Raw genomic sequence first — 16291 nt, forward strand, 5'->3', positions numbered from 1 at the left:
AAAAAAGAAAAGAAAAGAAAAACAAAAATATGTATGCCACCACTAAAGATTATTTAATTATTAACGCCAGAATTAAATAGATTTTCCTTATTCTGACAGTTTGGTTCTCAACCTACATGGTTTAAATAATTACCAATATCTGATTACTTAAGAGCTTCTAAAAGCTCTTCTAAAAGCTTCTAAAGGAAATACAAGATTAAAAACAACCATCCATCTACTTAATTGTTTGGGGGACAAAAGGATAACACAAAAAGTGTGAATTAGTACTTTTTCTGGCTAAATAAATACCTTAATGACTCTTCAGCCATAAATAAGAAGGAAATCCTGTCATTTGCAACAAGATGGATGAACATGGAGGACAACATGTTAAGTGAAATAAACTAGACAGTGAAGACAAATACAGCATATCTCACTTGTGTGGAATCTTAAAAAAAAAAAAGTTAGTATCATAGAAGTGGAGAACAGACCAGTGGTTACTGGAGACTGGGAAGGGGAACTGTAAGTACTACCTAAGTACTCTGGGGGTAGGGTAGGATGGGGAAAGGTAGGTCAATGGGTACAAAGTTACAATCAAGATAGTGGGAAATAGGTTCTGGTATTCTATTGCACAGTATGGTGACTATAGTTAGCATTAAGGTACTGTATATTACAAAATAGCTAGAAGAGAGGCTTTTGAATGGTCTCACCATAAAGAAAAGATAAATGCATGCAGCGACGGATATACTAACTACCTTGATTTGATCATTATACAACATAGAAATGTATTGAAATGTCAAATTGTACCTCATAAATACATACAATGTGTAAATTTAAAAAACAAATATCTTAATGAAATGAGAAAAGCATTCATTTAAGACTATCAGTGTCAACAGGCATGATATCTAAAATGTTCATCATTGCTAGGTACTAAGCTTTCAAAAACATTAATCATGTTCCAAATGTCAAATATATGCACATAAAGTATCCCTTTGTAGTTATGGCCCTGCTAAAAATCAAGAATGTCAATATACTGTAAGAGAAGATTATTATAGAGATGCTATGGTCAAACTAATCTTCATTTTTAACCACATCCTTCTATCTATGGAAAGCAAAGAAGTACATGTGAGAAAAGCTTTGTATATTTACATATGTCATATCACACTAAAACACAATAGTTAAAGCAATTGCAAATATTTTGAACAGCTGAATAGAACTTGGTAATTTGCAAATACATCTCTGCATACTGAAATATAACATTTTCTAAAATGAACCAATGATAAATTTCCTAAGCACCACAGAAGGAATTAACATAATTTTAAAAGGTACAATTGTCCTGAATTGTACTGTCAAATTCTATTACAAAATCTTATATTGGATAGTTCCAACTATCTTTATAGGAATTCACAAGATCTGTGTATCACCAATGAGCATCAAAAAACGATAATTTGGATATTCTACAATTTAATGTAATAAGGACCAATAAGTATAAAACAATTTCACTAAAGAAATATCCTCATGAGGCCCGGTGCGGTGGCTCAACCCTGTAATCCCAGCACTTTGGGAGGCCGAGACGGGCGGATCACGAGGTCAGGAGATCAAGACCATCCTGGCTAACACGGTGAAACCCCGTCTCTACTAAAAAATACAAAAAACTAGCCGGGCTTGGTGGTGGCGCCTGTAGTCCCAGCTAGTCGGGAGTCTGAGGCAGGAGAATGGCGTGAACCCGGGAGGCGGAGCTTGCAGTGAGCCGAAATCGCGCCACTGCACTCCAGCCTGGGCAACAGAGCGAGACTCCGTCTCAAAAAAAAAAAAAAAAAAAAAAAAAAAAAGAAATATCCTCATGGAGATAGAAACCAGATCAGGGTAACAAATACAGATATAAGTGAGTCAGTTATATTGAACATTATTGTGCACTAGTATAGGCTGATTTTTGTTCATCAATACAAACTTTTTAGTTCCAAAGAAATTTTATCATCTAGGATGGGCGTGGTGGCTCACACCTGTAATTTGGGTTTACAATTACACTTTGGGAGGCCGAGGTGGTTAGATCACCTGAGGTCAGGAGTTCGAGACCAGCCTGGCCAATACAGTGAAACCCTGTCTCTACTAAAAATACAAAAATTAGCTGGGCCTGGTGGCATGTGCCTGTAATCCCAGCTACTCAGGAGGCTGAGGCAGGAGAATCGCTTGAACCCAGGAGGTGGAGATTGCAGTGAGCCGAGATTGCGCCACTGCGCTCCAGCCTGGGTAACAGAGCAAGACTCCATCTCAAAAAAAGAAATTTTATTTTATTGTTATTTATTTTTTTTTTTTTGAGATGGAGTTTTGCTCTTGTTGCCCAGGTTGGAGTACAATGGTGCAATCTCGGCTCACTGCAACCTCCGCCTCCCGGGTTCAAGCGATTCTCCTGCCTCAGCCTCCCGAGTAGCTGGGATTACAGGCATGCATCACCACACCTGGCTAATTTTGTATTTTTAGTAGAGACGTGGTTTCTCCATATTGGTCAGGCTGGTCTCAAACTCCCGACCTCAGGTGATCCACACGTCTCAGCCTGCCAAAGTGCTGGGATTACAGGCATGAGCCACCACACCTGGCAAGAAATTTTATAATCTAAATAGGAAGTCTACCTCTGAGTGTAAAATTGCTATCTATGGCCATAACTTATGGTTAATAACATATTAAAAATCCATAAATAAAATTCTCTTCTCCTCTAGATTATGCCAGTGACTTTCAGAGCTAACAGAAATTGCAGTTGTGGTAACTGCCATCTTCCATACACCTATAAAGGCTTTGTGGAAATTCGTTGCATTGGAGATAATATAAATGTTTTTATTTCCACGGTTTTATTTTGGATGTCGACAAAAGTCCTGATTACCACACTGCCCTAGCAACAACATGTAAGTAAGTATTTTGCCTAGTGTGTAAATGAACTATTCCTTAATTCAGCTGTTCACAGAATCAAAGAAATGGCATATGTGTTTTAGGATTCCAACTCCAGCCAACTCCTACCCTTTAAAAGCTGGGAATACAAGTAGATGTAAATGAAGTTGTAATTTTTTTTTTGCCTCTAAAATATTTTTATTTTAAAAAGGCTTAGTGTGCAAAGATGCTCATCATATTGCTACACTACTGCTACTAATAATAAAGGAAACAATGTTCAAACAATCAAGGAGTAGTTAACTGAATCATGGTACATATACAGAATGCACTTACACAACTACTAAATTATTTTTATGACAATGAATATTATATAAAATTTTCTGCAAAATTTCTTCCTTATTGTTAAGCCTAAAGTGCCTTTTGTCTAAGGTTCTTTTTTTTAATCTTTAATTTTTGGAGGTACATAGTAGGTATATAAGATAAGATATTTTGATACAGGTATGCAATAATTACATCAGGGTAAATAGGGTATCCATTGCCTCAAGCATTAATCCTTTGTTTCAAACAATCCAATTATACTCTAATCATTTTAAAATGTACACTTAAATTTTTTTTTTTTACTACTGTCACCCTGTTGTGCTAGCTAATACTAGGTCTTATTCTATTTATCTATTTTCAATTTTCTCCCCCCACCCCCACTACCCTTCTCAGCCTCTGATAAACATCATTTTACTCTCTATCTCCATGAGTTCAATTGTTTTAATTTTTAGCTCCCATATATAAGAACATGTGATGTTTGCCTTTCCGTGCCAGGCTTATTTCACTTAACATGATGACCTCCAGTTCTATCCATGTTGCTGCAAATGACAGGATCTCATTCTTTTTTATGGCTGAATGGTACTCCACTGTGTATATGTACCACTTTTTTTTTTTTTTAATCCATTCATCTATTGATGAACTCTTACACTGCTTCCAAATTTGGGCTATTGTGAATAGTGCTGCAGTAAACATGGGAGTGCAGATATCTCTTCAATATACTGATTTCCTTTTGGGTATATACCAAGTAGTAGAATTGCTAGATCCTATGGTAGCTGTATTTTTAGTTTTTTAAGAAGCCTCCAAACTGTTCTCCACAGTGGTTGTAGTAATTTACATTCCTACCAACAGTGTATGAGGGTTCCCTTTTCTCCACATCCCTGCCAGCATTTGAAGTCCACATGAAAGAAAATTATATTTTATGTTCCGTTTTGAGAAAAAAGGTGTGTAACTTTTTCTCACAAGTGGTAGCTTAGCATATGCTTGCTGCTATCTTTAGTAACAAAGAAAATACTGTTTTAAAAAATGTACTGGTAAGTAGAAAAGAACAACTTTCTCAGAATAAAATTAATTATGCCAAAACATGTACTCAGTAAGCAGAAATACCCATATCTAAGAAACTGATACAATCTATTTCCTACTAACTTTAATCTCTAGGTTTAGAATTAGTTGGATCTAATTATTAAGTTTGATGATAGTAAAAATATTAGGTAGCTGTAGATGTTTAAATTTTGACACCATGATATGGATCTTTTGTCAGGGTTTACTTTTAAAGTTCTGACATGAGTCTATAATGCCTGTATTATTTATAAATTGACAAAAAAGGAACTTAAAGCTATAATAATGCTACTGCTCTATCCAATCTTAAAATGGAAATGCACATGTTATATGTATAAGTGGCAGAAGGATATAGATGAAAGACATAGCAATAAGAAGCAGCTCTGGTTCATGTTACTCCTTTTTAAAAAATAGTTCATCTAAAATCAATTATTACAACGTTAACAGAGTATTCCCCCCTAAAACCAAAAGTGTATATAACACTGAAGAGACAAACACTGCATTGTTATCCTCCCAGATAATTTTATAAGATTGATAACACCTTAATAATACATACACATTGATTCACAAACTAAATGCCATAGTAGTGGAAGGCATGTTAAACTTTTAAACTTAGCAGATTCCTTCTCTTAGTATATTTTCAAAACAGTAACAACAACAACAACAAAAAAACTCAGACATTTTAGAAAAAATGGCAAATTAGAAGTAATTTTAATTTACTGGCCAGGCGTGGTGGCTCACGCCTGTAATCCCAGCACTTTGGGAGGCCGAGGTGGGCGGATCACCTGAGGTCAGGAGCTCGAGACCAGCCTGGCCAACATGGTGAAACCCCGTCTCTACTAAAAATACAAAAATTAGCCAGGCATGGTGGCATGCACCTGTAATTTCAGCTACCCAGGAGGCTGAGGCAGAAGAATCACTGGAACCCAGAAGGCAGAGGCTGCAGTGAGTTGAGATTACGCCACTGCACTGCAGCCTGGGAGACAGAGCAAGATTCCGTTTCAAAAAAAAAAATTTATTGGATGTCTGCCTAAACATTTAATGTATAAGAATTAAACACAAATACTTAAAATTCAAAATAGAGCATGTTAGTAATTTTAAAATAATGTAAATCAAAATTAAACATGACTTTAAAAGTCAGTCATGTGCATTTGCATTTAAACTACTTTACAAATAATATATTTTATTTAGACATCAAATAAATTTTAATCTCGTCAATTCTTGTATTCCTCAAAATACATTTCCTCAAATAGATCTTATTGGATACAAACTCAAGACACTGCTGCAAAAATACGTCAGGGTTTTGGTTTAAGAAAATTCATTCTAAAATTGGTAAAATAACTTAGCTTCTCTACCCATAAAGTTATTAGCCTTGATGAAACTGACATGAGTAGTCAGTGTTATCTAGTACTGTTGTTTATCACTCTCTCGTGACTAAAGATCTCCAAATCATTTGATACTCCTGGCAAGGACCAAATTTGGTGGTTTGGGGGACCTTTGTAATGGGAGGAATTTTTAAATGTGATGAAGGACAGAAGCAATAAAAGACAAAACAAAAAATAAAAATAAGAAATAAAAAAACCCAAACTCAATTCTCTTTTAAAAGTTCACTTATCTCTCAATACTTCACTTTTTTCAGACATTCCACCCATTTTTATATATCCTTTACACTTTATGGGTCAAATCCAGACTAGTGACTTAGAGGCCAAAAGTGTTTTAATTTTATTATGATAAATCTTAAAGCACCAAAATGAGAATTAAAAATATCTTAAGCAAGTAGTAATTGACAGAAGCTTTCAATTACCCATCTAGTTTGTATAAACATTGAAAGTTTTATTTGTAGTTCCTAGAATATGTAACTATATAATATGACATAATAGCTTACTATAGTTCCATTGCTCAAGCTTCACTAAGAAATTGGGATGATTCAACAAGGTAATTCTAATTTCAGTCTTTCTGACCTATTTATTAACTTTCAACAAAAAGGTGAAAGATTTAAAATTTTAAAAAATTTACCCAAGTAAAGTTGATCTTTAGAAATAATGTTTTCCAAGCTGCTTTTGAAGACAGTTAAGTAGGCAGCTCTACAATTCATATAAAATATTTCCTCTTCAGTTAGTGGAAATTTCTTTGTTCGAGGACTCTCTGAAGGTGTTGATTTCTGATTGGAGAAAGTTGCATCGCTTCGTGGACTGATCGCCATTCTATTGAAAAGTAATTTAAAAACTTGTTTGTCAATGTGAATCACTAAAATGCAAAGGTCACCATGTCTTTCACATACAGGGAGGAGAATTAAGATTTCATACATAGAAGAAAAAGATGAAAATTTATAACTTTTATGAAAAAATCAAGATATTAAAATTTTTATATGTGGAAGAAAAAGATGAATATTATAGTTGTATATGGACGTATTATACATTAAACAAGAATAAGCCCTTGCAGTTGGTTTCTAATTTTAGATATATACATATGTATATATACAATTGTTCAAGTATGTAGTAATAGCCAAAAGAACAAAGATATATACAAAAGAAGAATCACTGAACAAAGGAAAAGCACACATCTATTCTCTCAAAATAAGAAAGTCAGATGAGACTCTTCATCAGGTTTTTAAGAGGACCAAATCAGTTAATACATGTGAAGCATATACAATACTGCTTGGCACGTAATAAGTGCTAAATCAACTGCAGATAATGAGAAACTCCAGAATAATGAGAAACTCCAGAATAATGAGAATTTGGATATGAGTGGTAGTTGGCACCCATCTTCCACAGCAGGATCAGCAAGATCATTTCATTAACATCTCAATAATGCAGCCCCACATTTCAAATAGCTATATTTCAAAAGTGTCATTTATAACATTATCATAGTTTTACTGTGTTCCTTTATTAATAACAATGTTTGAGGTTGATATAGCACCTCTGTACATAAGAGCTTAAAGAACTGTCATACATCTTGTCTTATCCCTATTACAGTGGTCAGGTATTTTTTTGTCCGTTTTACAGATGAGGAAATTGAGGGGTAGCGATGTCACCCAGCTAGCAGTAAGTGGCAAAAAGCCGTAAATTTCACTAACAGTTTATTCTTTGTTAATGTGGATATAGGTTTACTGAAGAATGGTTACTATGGGTTATCAGATTGGTCTAACAGCTTCCAACATTACTCTAACCAGCTTTGACTTCTAATATACACTCCAGCCAACTAAATTGAATATTTCAAGTTCAATAATAAGATGATACAGGTAGGGTCCCCTTCAGGACTCATTGGATTCCTACTCAGGAGACCTAAATCATTTGCACCTTTTTGAATTATATAGATCTTTTACACTTGGGAAAGAAAGATAATAATTGCTTACCATGGATGAAGTACCCTATTTATAATACACAGGCCGCCTGCCTGACACTTTCATATTACACCAGGTTTAGAAGGACCCCACAGGGATGTGGTGTCACAGTCTGGTTACTGCAAATTGGTATTACTATAATTAAGCATCAGAGTTTTAAACACATATGCGTGCATGCATCTCCTCACAAGTGTGAAAGAAAACTGTTTCAAGAAGGAAGGGAGAATGAATTTCACTTTGCAATAAGCAATTTTAAAGTGTAAGTATTTTTTAGGATCGTCCTCAAATATTCTTTCCAAACAAGGCAACTCCCTCACGTGGAAATCGCAAGGCAGAAATGTGCCAGAATTTTATTCTTCTCCTTTCTGTGACGAGAAACCAAACTGAAGCTTAAATAAACATATAATTGCACCCCCCGCAGGCTTGGAAACCTCCTTTATTTAAAACTCCAGCCCGAGACTGAGACAGGGGCCTAGAGAGTACATTGCAGCAAACGGCTCCATAAATAACCAGCCACACAACAGCAAGAAAAAGAAACTGTTAACAAGCGCCCAAGGCTTCTACCAGGCCAAGCGAAAACAGAAAGCCATCCAGTCACCGTCCCTACACAGTGAAATACTTTCACAGGTAATCTCGGGCACCATCTCCCTATTTTTGTACTCCTCTGGAAATAAAACCGCATTTACATGTACATTGTAGGTATACACATGGACCAAATGTTTATGACAGAGAAGCAGACAAAGCAGGGGAAGGAGAAGCAGCCACACAGAGAGGGACAGAGGGAGCGAAGAGATAGAGACAGCGAGCTGTTTGCTACCTAATTCTAGCTCACAAACAAGGAAGCGCAGCCAATTCTCTTCGGCGATTCCGCGTTCCCCTCACCGCAGCCGGACAGATCTCGGCCTTTCTCTAATCACCATGGCAACTGCACCTCACCGCCACCGGAAAGAAGATGCAGAGCTCTTCCCCAAACGATCCGGCTAGAAATCTAGGAAGCGCTGATCCAGAGCGCACAGAGACAGCTGTGTTGTTCCTCTATCGCGGGGCCAGATAGAGGAGACGCGGTATGGCCAGAGTAGTGACAGAGAGTGCTCTGTTATACCCAGCAGAAACTGGGTGCTCTCCTGGGCCTAAACTCCCCTCCCGCTCCTTTGCTCGCTCACACCCGGATCCTTCGTCGCGGGGAGGGTGTTTCCGCCCGGCCGCGGTGGGCGTGACGCAACGTCCAGCGCGCGCTTTTCATGCCTTGGTGTTTCCTTTGGCGGAGTTTTTGTTTTCAGAAGATGCTGGGTTTGTTTTATTCAGCGGCAGTTGTGCTTCCCCGAATCTCAGAATGCCGTAGGTATCTCCTCCCCCGGGTATTGCTGTTTTGGGGGGCCCTCTGCAAGAAGAGTAGATGTTATGTGGCCCAACAGCCTTTCTCGTTTTCCTATTTTTTCGGAGTATAAACTTGTCTCCTCTGTCGACAGACAGTTCTCGCTTGGTACCCTCAACTCTACGTCTCCTCCAGCGGTACTCATACGACAGTCCTTTGCTTTATGTTTCTACGATGCTTTTGACAGATTTTGTAAGCTGTGGGCTGTATTTAAGATGATGTCTAACTTGAAATAACATAAATAAGGTTAACACACAGAATGAAACAGAGTAGATAAAAACAGGCCTTCGTAGTTTGTCAGTCCCTTGCCTTCATTAATGTGGCGCGTTCATATAAACCCGTGGGAGAACTCGTGGACTGGGCCTGGATACCTGGATTCCAGTTAAGACTCTTTCACTGTTGGGCAAGTCGCTTATCGACCCTGAGCTTCGGTTTTCTTACTTATACAAATAAGTTTGTACTGCATGATCTCTCAATTCCCATCCATGACCAATAACCTGATTATTGAGAATGACCATAGTGGGAATAGGCATTGTGCTAGATAATATTCATCATTTTTCCTATCCTTCATCCATCCTATATTGAGATGCATAAAATAGTTGCTACCCTATAGAAACTTAAAACAAAAAAAAAGTCATTAAAGGTGGGAGTGGGGTGGATATCAAACACCTGTAATTCTTCCCTGGCTGTCCTTATCCTCAGGCTGATTTAGGTACCCCCTCTAGTGTAACCTATTCCTTAGTTTATTTCAGTATTAAGTAAAATGCAAACTAACGCAGCTGGGGAAATATTTGCATCAAATAGGAATTGACATGAAAGGGGAAAGCTATACAGAAATGAAAACTTATATTTATTCAATCACGAATTACAATGTGGGTGCTGTGTTAATCAATTTATCTGCGTTTTTTCGTTTAATCCTAAAAGACTTTAGGGGATAAGAGCTGCTATTATCTTTACAGATAAACCCATCACCTAATATGGTGTTCAACACAGCTACCAATAAATGCATGTTTTACTGATGCCCTTAAAGGTTATGGAGTATTGAGGAGGTTTTCCTTTCCCCAGAATTAAGCAAAGAGACTTGTTTCCCTACTCTTGCATTATAAAAATCATCCAGTTCTCAGATAAACAAAGCTGCAAAGATAATGTCACACACAAACACACACACACACACAGTCCCTAAGAATGCAATGAAAACAAACGTGTATTTGCCGAACAAGTGGTAATACCTCCTGAACTGTGTGTCTGTGTATACCAGTGGGTAACCAAAAAACTATGAAAAGTGGAACTTTTTTTTTCTTTTTTTGAAACAGAGTCTAGCTCTCTTGGCCAGACTGGAGTGTAGTGCTGTGATCACAGCTCACTGCAGCCTCTACCTCGCGGGCTCCCACGTACCACCATGCCTACTTTTTTTTATTTTGTAAAGACGGTGTCTCCATGTTGCCCAGCCTGGTCTTGAAGTCCTGGGCGTAAGTGATCCTTCCACCTCAGCCTCCCAATGTGTTGGGATTATAGGAGTTAGCCACTGCGTCAGGCTTAAAAGTGGACCTTTTTGACAACTGTCCTCCTAACATGCACAGGAGATGTTATATTAGGCTTTTAGATAAATATATTCTGATAATAAATATACAACCTTAAAGTTGAGGTTAACATCTCACATATATAGCTAATATATATTATATGTGAGACTAGCAATTACTTTGCTAATTTTCTAAGTTTTAGCAAAGTGATTTAAGACCAAATCAGCAGTTAAGTAATGCATAAAACATAATGACATATTAGTAGAGAATCTCCATCATTGTTAGTAAACTAAGTTTTTTTTGTTTGTTTGTTTGTTTTTAATGTGGTTACTGATAAGGTCATAAATGAGTGGTGCAAATAGCTATCTTGGCAAGTTACATATGAAGGTGGATTCATTTTTAAGTGATGTTGAAATGGTGACTATTTGGTATGTATTTGGAAGACTAAATGTGTAATACAACTTATGGGAGGGCGTGATCTATCTCCTAATTTCTTAGAACCTTGAGCAGAAAAAAATTCAATACTACAATGAGTAGTTGTGAAAATATACATGGTCCAAATGAATCTAAAATAAATGAGAAACAGCAAATGTTCAGTGACAATAGAGTGGATGGATGAATCTTTTTTTTTTTTTTTTTTTTGAGACGGAGTCTCGCTGTGTCGCCCAGGCTGGAGTGCAGCGGCCGGATCTCAGCTCACTGCAAGCTCTGCCTCCCGGGTTTTTACGCCATTCTCCTGCCTCAGCCTCCCGAGTAGCCGGGACTACAGGCGCCCGCCACCTCGCCCGGCTAGTTTTTTGTATTTTTTAGTAGAGACGGGGTTTCACCGTGTTAGCCAGGATGGTCTCGAACTCCTGACCTCGTGATCCGCCCGTCTCGGCCTCCCAAAGTGCTGGGATTACAGGCTTGAGCCACCGCGCCCGGCCGGATGGATGAATCTTAACATAACGAGTTAAAGAACCAATTTGTATGAGACTACATTTGTTATCCTTATAAAACTTAAGAACAAGCCAAAATAAGCTATTTATGGTTATATACGTATGTGATAAGATTATTGTTAAAAGGCAGAGAAATGATAAATACATTTTAATAGATGACTTTTGAGGGAAGCAAATAGATGCATGTATACCCAATCATATTGGTAATGATCTAGTTCTTAAATTATGTGGTGAGTTTATGGGTGCTTATTTTCTTATGTTTTATAACTTACACAGCTTACATTTATTCATTAGTATCCATTATTCATTAGTATTACATTTATTCATTTAGTATGTACTACTTAAAATGTTTTCTAAAAGGATTTAGAGATTACCTATCTTAAGTCCTCAGTAAGTGTAGCTTTCTATGCCTTCTCTTTGATCCTTTGGAGGAAGCAGATGAATTAGATAAATGCTGCTGTTGGTTTCGTTAGGCTAATCATCTTCCCTTCCAATCTTGCTCCTTTTTCTGTGTACATTATAAAATTAGCGACATAGTCATTTCTCTATCTAGGTTGAAACCTTCCCTTTTTTTAGATTTGAAGTGGAAAAATCATGGACTTTGGAGTAAGACAAACAGGATTTGAATCTTGAGTCTGTTAACCAGCTGTGTGCTCCTTAGATTGTTACTCAGTGTCCTCATTGATAAAATAGTTGCTCAATAAGTATGTATTAATTGAATGATAAAGTTGCTACTTTGGAAAGATTTCATTCTATGTAGACAGATACATGCCTTTTTAGTAGCTCTTGCTATAAGTAATCAAATCCCATTCTAGACCTTTTTTCTTCTACCTTTTGCTTTATAAAGCTTCCTTTAAAAAATACCATTTGCTTAGTCTTTCTAATTAGTGTACATCATCATGCTAATTCAGCCAAGGATATTCTCTACCAGAGTTAACTTTATTCTGTTCCAAGCTAGGACTGAACTAAAGCTATAAAGTTGGAATAGCATTATTGTTGTAGAAAACTATTCGTAACAGTAACTAACAGTGGGGGCCGTTCTGCTGATGTATTTGTAGTCTGAGAGTTTTCTGAGAGAACTTTAAAATGTGCTGTATTTTCCAAGATAAGGGAAAATGAATATAAACGTATCCTGGATCTTTATTGTGCCTATATGCTGTAATCACGTTGATGCTACTGCCAGGTACAATGATTTTTATTTTGTGGATTGATTTTTTTTTTTTTTTTTTTTTTTGAGACGGAGTCTCGCTCTGCCGCCCAGGTTGGAGTACAGTGGCCGGATCTCAGCTCACTGCAAGCTCCGCCTCCCGGGTTTACGCCATTCTCCTGCCTCAGTCTCCCGAGTAGCTGGGACTACAGGCGCCCGCCACCTCGCCCGGCTAGTTTTTTGTGTTTTTAGTAGAGACGAGGTTTCACCGTGTTAACCAGGATGGTCTCGATCTCCTGACCTCGTGATTCGCCCGTCTCGGCCTCCCAAAGTGCTGGGATTACAGGCTTGAGCCACCGCGCCCGGCCTTGTGGATTGATTATAAAGAAATAGGTGGGTGGAATGATGTGTCAGGCCAAGTGAAAGTTAACCATTAAATAAACATCCTTTGAATTATAGTAGATATTCAAAGTTATATAATTTCTTTTATAAATAAAGTGTCCTGCATTTTAAAAGAAGATTGGTGAAATCATTAGTACTTTATATAAGAAAAATACGAAATTTAAATGCAATTATTTCCTGCTTGTAAAAGTCAGTAAAGTCTAATAGAGGAAGGTATAATAGAGCCTTTTTGGCTGAGCGTGGTGACTCTCAACTGTTGGTTTAACTTAGAATTTTTTTACTTCATAATAGTGTGAAAGCAATATGCGTTTAGTAGAAACTACTTCAAGTACCCATACGACCATTCTTTACTTTCAGTGCGGTATTCAATAAATTACATGAGATATTCAACACTTTATTTTAAAAGAGATTTTGGATTAGATTATTTACCCAACTATAAGTTAATTTAAGAGTTCTCAGCACGTTTAAGCTATGATGTTCAGTAGGTTAAATGTGTGAAATGCATTTTCAACTAATAGTTTCAATTTACAGTGGGTTTGTTGCAACATAATCCTCTTGTAAGTCAAGGAGGATCTATATATTTTTTGCTTTCAACTTCTTAAAAAGGCGAGAATGTTTAAAGCAAAAATTAAACACTATTATGGGGTTATATGTAGACATAATGTGTATGATACTAGTGGCACAAAGCACAGAGGGAGTTGACTATAATGTTGCAAGATTCTTCTCTTTTACATGAAGTAGTACTGTATTATTATAACTCTAGATAGACTGTGATATGTTAAAAAGGCATATTGTAATCCCCAGAATAACCTCTGAAAATACAAAGAGGCATACCTAAAAAACAGATACAGGGATTGAAATGATATATTTAAAAATACTGTTAATTCAAAAGAAGACAGGTAAAATAGAACAAAGGAACAAAAGCAGGTGGGACAAATAGAAAACAACTATCTAAATGGTAGACCCAACCAGATAATTACATCAAGTTTAAGTGCAGTAAAGACATCAATGAAAAAGGTAGAGAATAAGGCTAGATTTTTTTTTTTTTAAAGCGAGTCCTAACTCTTCACTGTCTATAAGGAACAAACATGAAAGTTTTTTTTTTTTTAAAGGGAAAGGTAGATATAACAGTCTAACAGGAGAGAAAGCAAATGATCAATATCCAGAATGAAAGGATAAATTGTACTTAGATGAAAGAGAACACAAACTAGCAGCATCCAAAATGAAAGAGCAGAATATCACTATAGATACTATAGATATTAAAAGAGGTAATATCATTAAAGCCTTTATTCCAGTGAACTTGACAACGTATATAAAATTGACAAATTCCTTGAAAAATACAACTTAGCATGATGGCATAAGATGATATAGAAAATCTGCATAATTAAGGGAATAGAATTTGTTACTAAGAATCTTCCCACAAAGACCCAGACGATTTCATTGGCTAATTGTACAAAAAACATACCCATTCATGAGAAAATAAAACCCTCAGCAAACTAGGAATAAGAGGGAACTTCTCATTTCCTTGAAAAACCTATAGGTAATATATTCAGTATTGAAAACTTTTTCTAAGATTAGGAAAAAGGCAAGAATGTGTCCTCTCACCACCTCTATTCAACAAAGCACACACAGAAAAACACCCACAATGTTAAAAAGGAAAAAGTGAAGCCAGGCCCAGTGACTCATGCCTGTAATCCCATCACTTTGGGAGGCTAAGACAGGCAGATTGCTTGAGCCCAGTAGTTCAAGACTAGCCTGGGCAATATGGCAAAACACTGTCTCTACAAAAAAAAAATACGAAAATTAACAAGGTATGATGTTACGTGCCTTAGCTTGGGAAGCTGAGGCAAGAGGATCACTTGAGCTGAGGAAGTCAAGGCTGCAGTGAGCTGTGATTGTGTCAGTTGCACTCCAGCCTGGATGACCCTGTCTCAAAACAAACAAAAACAATAAAAATTTAAAAAAAAGGAAAAAGTAAAATTAATGATTCAACAATGACATCATGTATGAAGAAAATCCTAAAAAGTCTACAAGACAATTTTCAGAACAATTTAGCAAGGATGTAGGACACAAAATCAGTATACAAAGATCAATATATTTCTTTTTTTTTTTTTTTTTGAGACGGAGTCTCGCTCTGTCACCCAGGCTGGGGTGTAGTGGCTGGATCTCAGCTCACTGCAAGCGAAGCTCCGCCTCCCAGGTTTATGCCATTCTCCTGCCTCAGCCTCCCAAGTAGCTGAGACTACAGGCGCCTGCCACCTCGCCCGGCTAGTTTTTTGTATTTTTTAGTAGAGACGGGGTTTCACCATGTTAGCCAGGATGGTCTTGATCTCCTGACCTCGTGATCCGCCCATGTCGGCCTCCCAAAGTGCTGGGATTACAGGCTTGAGCCACCGTGCCCGGCCAAGATCGATATATTTCTATATTTCAGCAATAAACACCTGGAAGTTGAAGTTTAAGATTTTTCATTTACAATTACATAAAAATACATGTAGTAATTTAGCATAAGACATGCAAGACCTCTACAGTGAAAATTACAAAATGTTCCTTAGAGGAATTAAAGATGAAGATAAATGAGAGTATTATTAAATGATAAATGTGGTATTATTAAAATGTTCGTTCTTACCAATGTTTAGATTTAATGCAATCCCTGTCATGATCCTAACATTTCTTTTTAAGTTTTGCTTTTTTTATTTCTACTTTTTAAAATGCATCTTTTTAAAAAAAAAAGTGGATAAAAACTTGTATAATAGTATTTGGTATTATCTTTATCTTTTCTGTTTTATATTTCATTTTTCATGTAATCTAATTTTCCTTTGTACTTTCTTTTTGGGGGGATGATCATTTATACCTAATTTATTTGTTTTTATTTTTTATAGACTCAGAGTGTATATGTGCAGATTTGTTACAAGAATATATTGCATAATGGTGAGGTTTGGACTCGTAGGTGCCCATCACCCAAATAGTGAACATTGTACCCGAAAGATAATTTTTCAACCCTCACCTTCCTCCCACACTTCCTCCTTTTGAGGTCTCGGTGTCTATTATTTCCCTCTGTATGTTCATGTGTACCTATTGTTTAGCTCCCACTAATAAATGAGAACATGTGGTATTTGCTTTTCTTTTTTTTTTTTTTTTTTTGTGAAACAAGGTCTTACTCTGTCACCCAGGCTGGACTGCAGTGGCATGAACATGGCTCACTGCAACCTTGACCTCCTGGGCTCAAGTGATCCTCCTGCTTCAGCCTCCCAAGTAGCTGGGACTACAGATGCACACCACCACACTGGCCTAATTTTTTATATTTCTGTAGAGACAAAGTCTCACTGTGTTGCC

General features: G+C 36.9%; 2 protein-coding genes across 11 annotated transcripts in view; one reads left to right on the top strand and one right to left on the bottom strand.

The window, feature by feature from the left end:
• LOC105495187 (EF-hand calcium binding domain 7) overlaps nt 1–8729 on the bottom strand; it is a 47836-nt gene extending 39107 nt beyond the window's left edge. For 2 of the 6 annotated variants that reach the window (XM_011764476.3, XM_011764474.3), the window contains exon 1: nt 8394–8728. Coding sequence is in view for 4 of the 6 variants with exons in the window: in XM_011764469.3 (XP_011762771.2) it covers nt 6250–6437; nt 8459–8496 (226 nt within the window). In the remaining 2 variants the exon portion in view is untranslated. Of the gene's footprint in view, nt 1–6249; nt 6438–8393 lie in introns of all 6 variants that reach the window. The other 4 variants (XM_011764469.3, XM_011764470.3, XM_011764472.3 and 1 more) reach the window with 4 other exon arrangements.
• Nucleotides 8730–8774: 45 nt separating this feature from the next.
• ITGB3B (integrin subunit beta 3 binding protein) overlaps nt 8775–16291 on the top strand; it is a 78042-nt gene continuing 70525 nt past the window's right edge. For 3 of the 5 annotated variants that reach the window (XM_011764478.3, XM_011764477.3, XM_071092058.1), the window contains exon 1: nt 8775–8914. In XM_011764478.3, the coding sequence (XP_011762780.3) occupies nt 8910–8914 (5 nt within the window). In that variant the 5' untranslated portion in view covers nt 8775–8909. The remainder of the gene's footprint in view (nt 8915–16291) is intronic. The other 2 variants (XM_024797047.2, XM_024797046.2) reach the window with 2 other exon arrangements.

This window comes from Macaca nemestrina, chromosome 1 (genome assembly GCF_043159975.1).
Source record: "Macaca nemestrina isolate mMacNem1 chromosome 1, mMacNem.hap1, whole genome shotgun sequence".
NCBI lineage: Eukaryota > Metazoa > Chordata > Mammalia > Primates > Cercopithecidae > Macaca > Macaca nemestrina.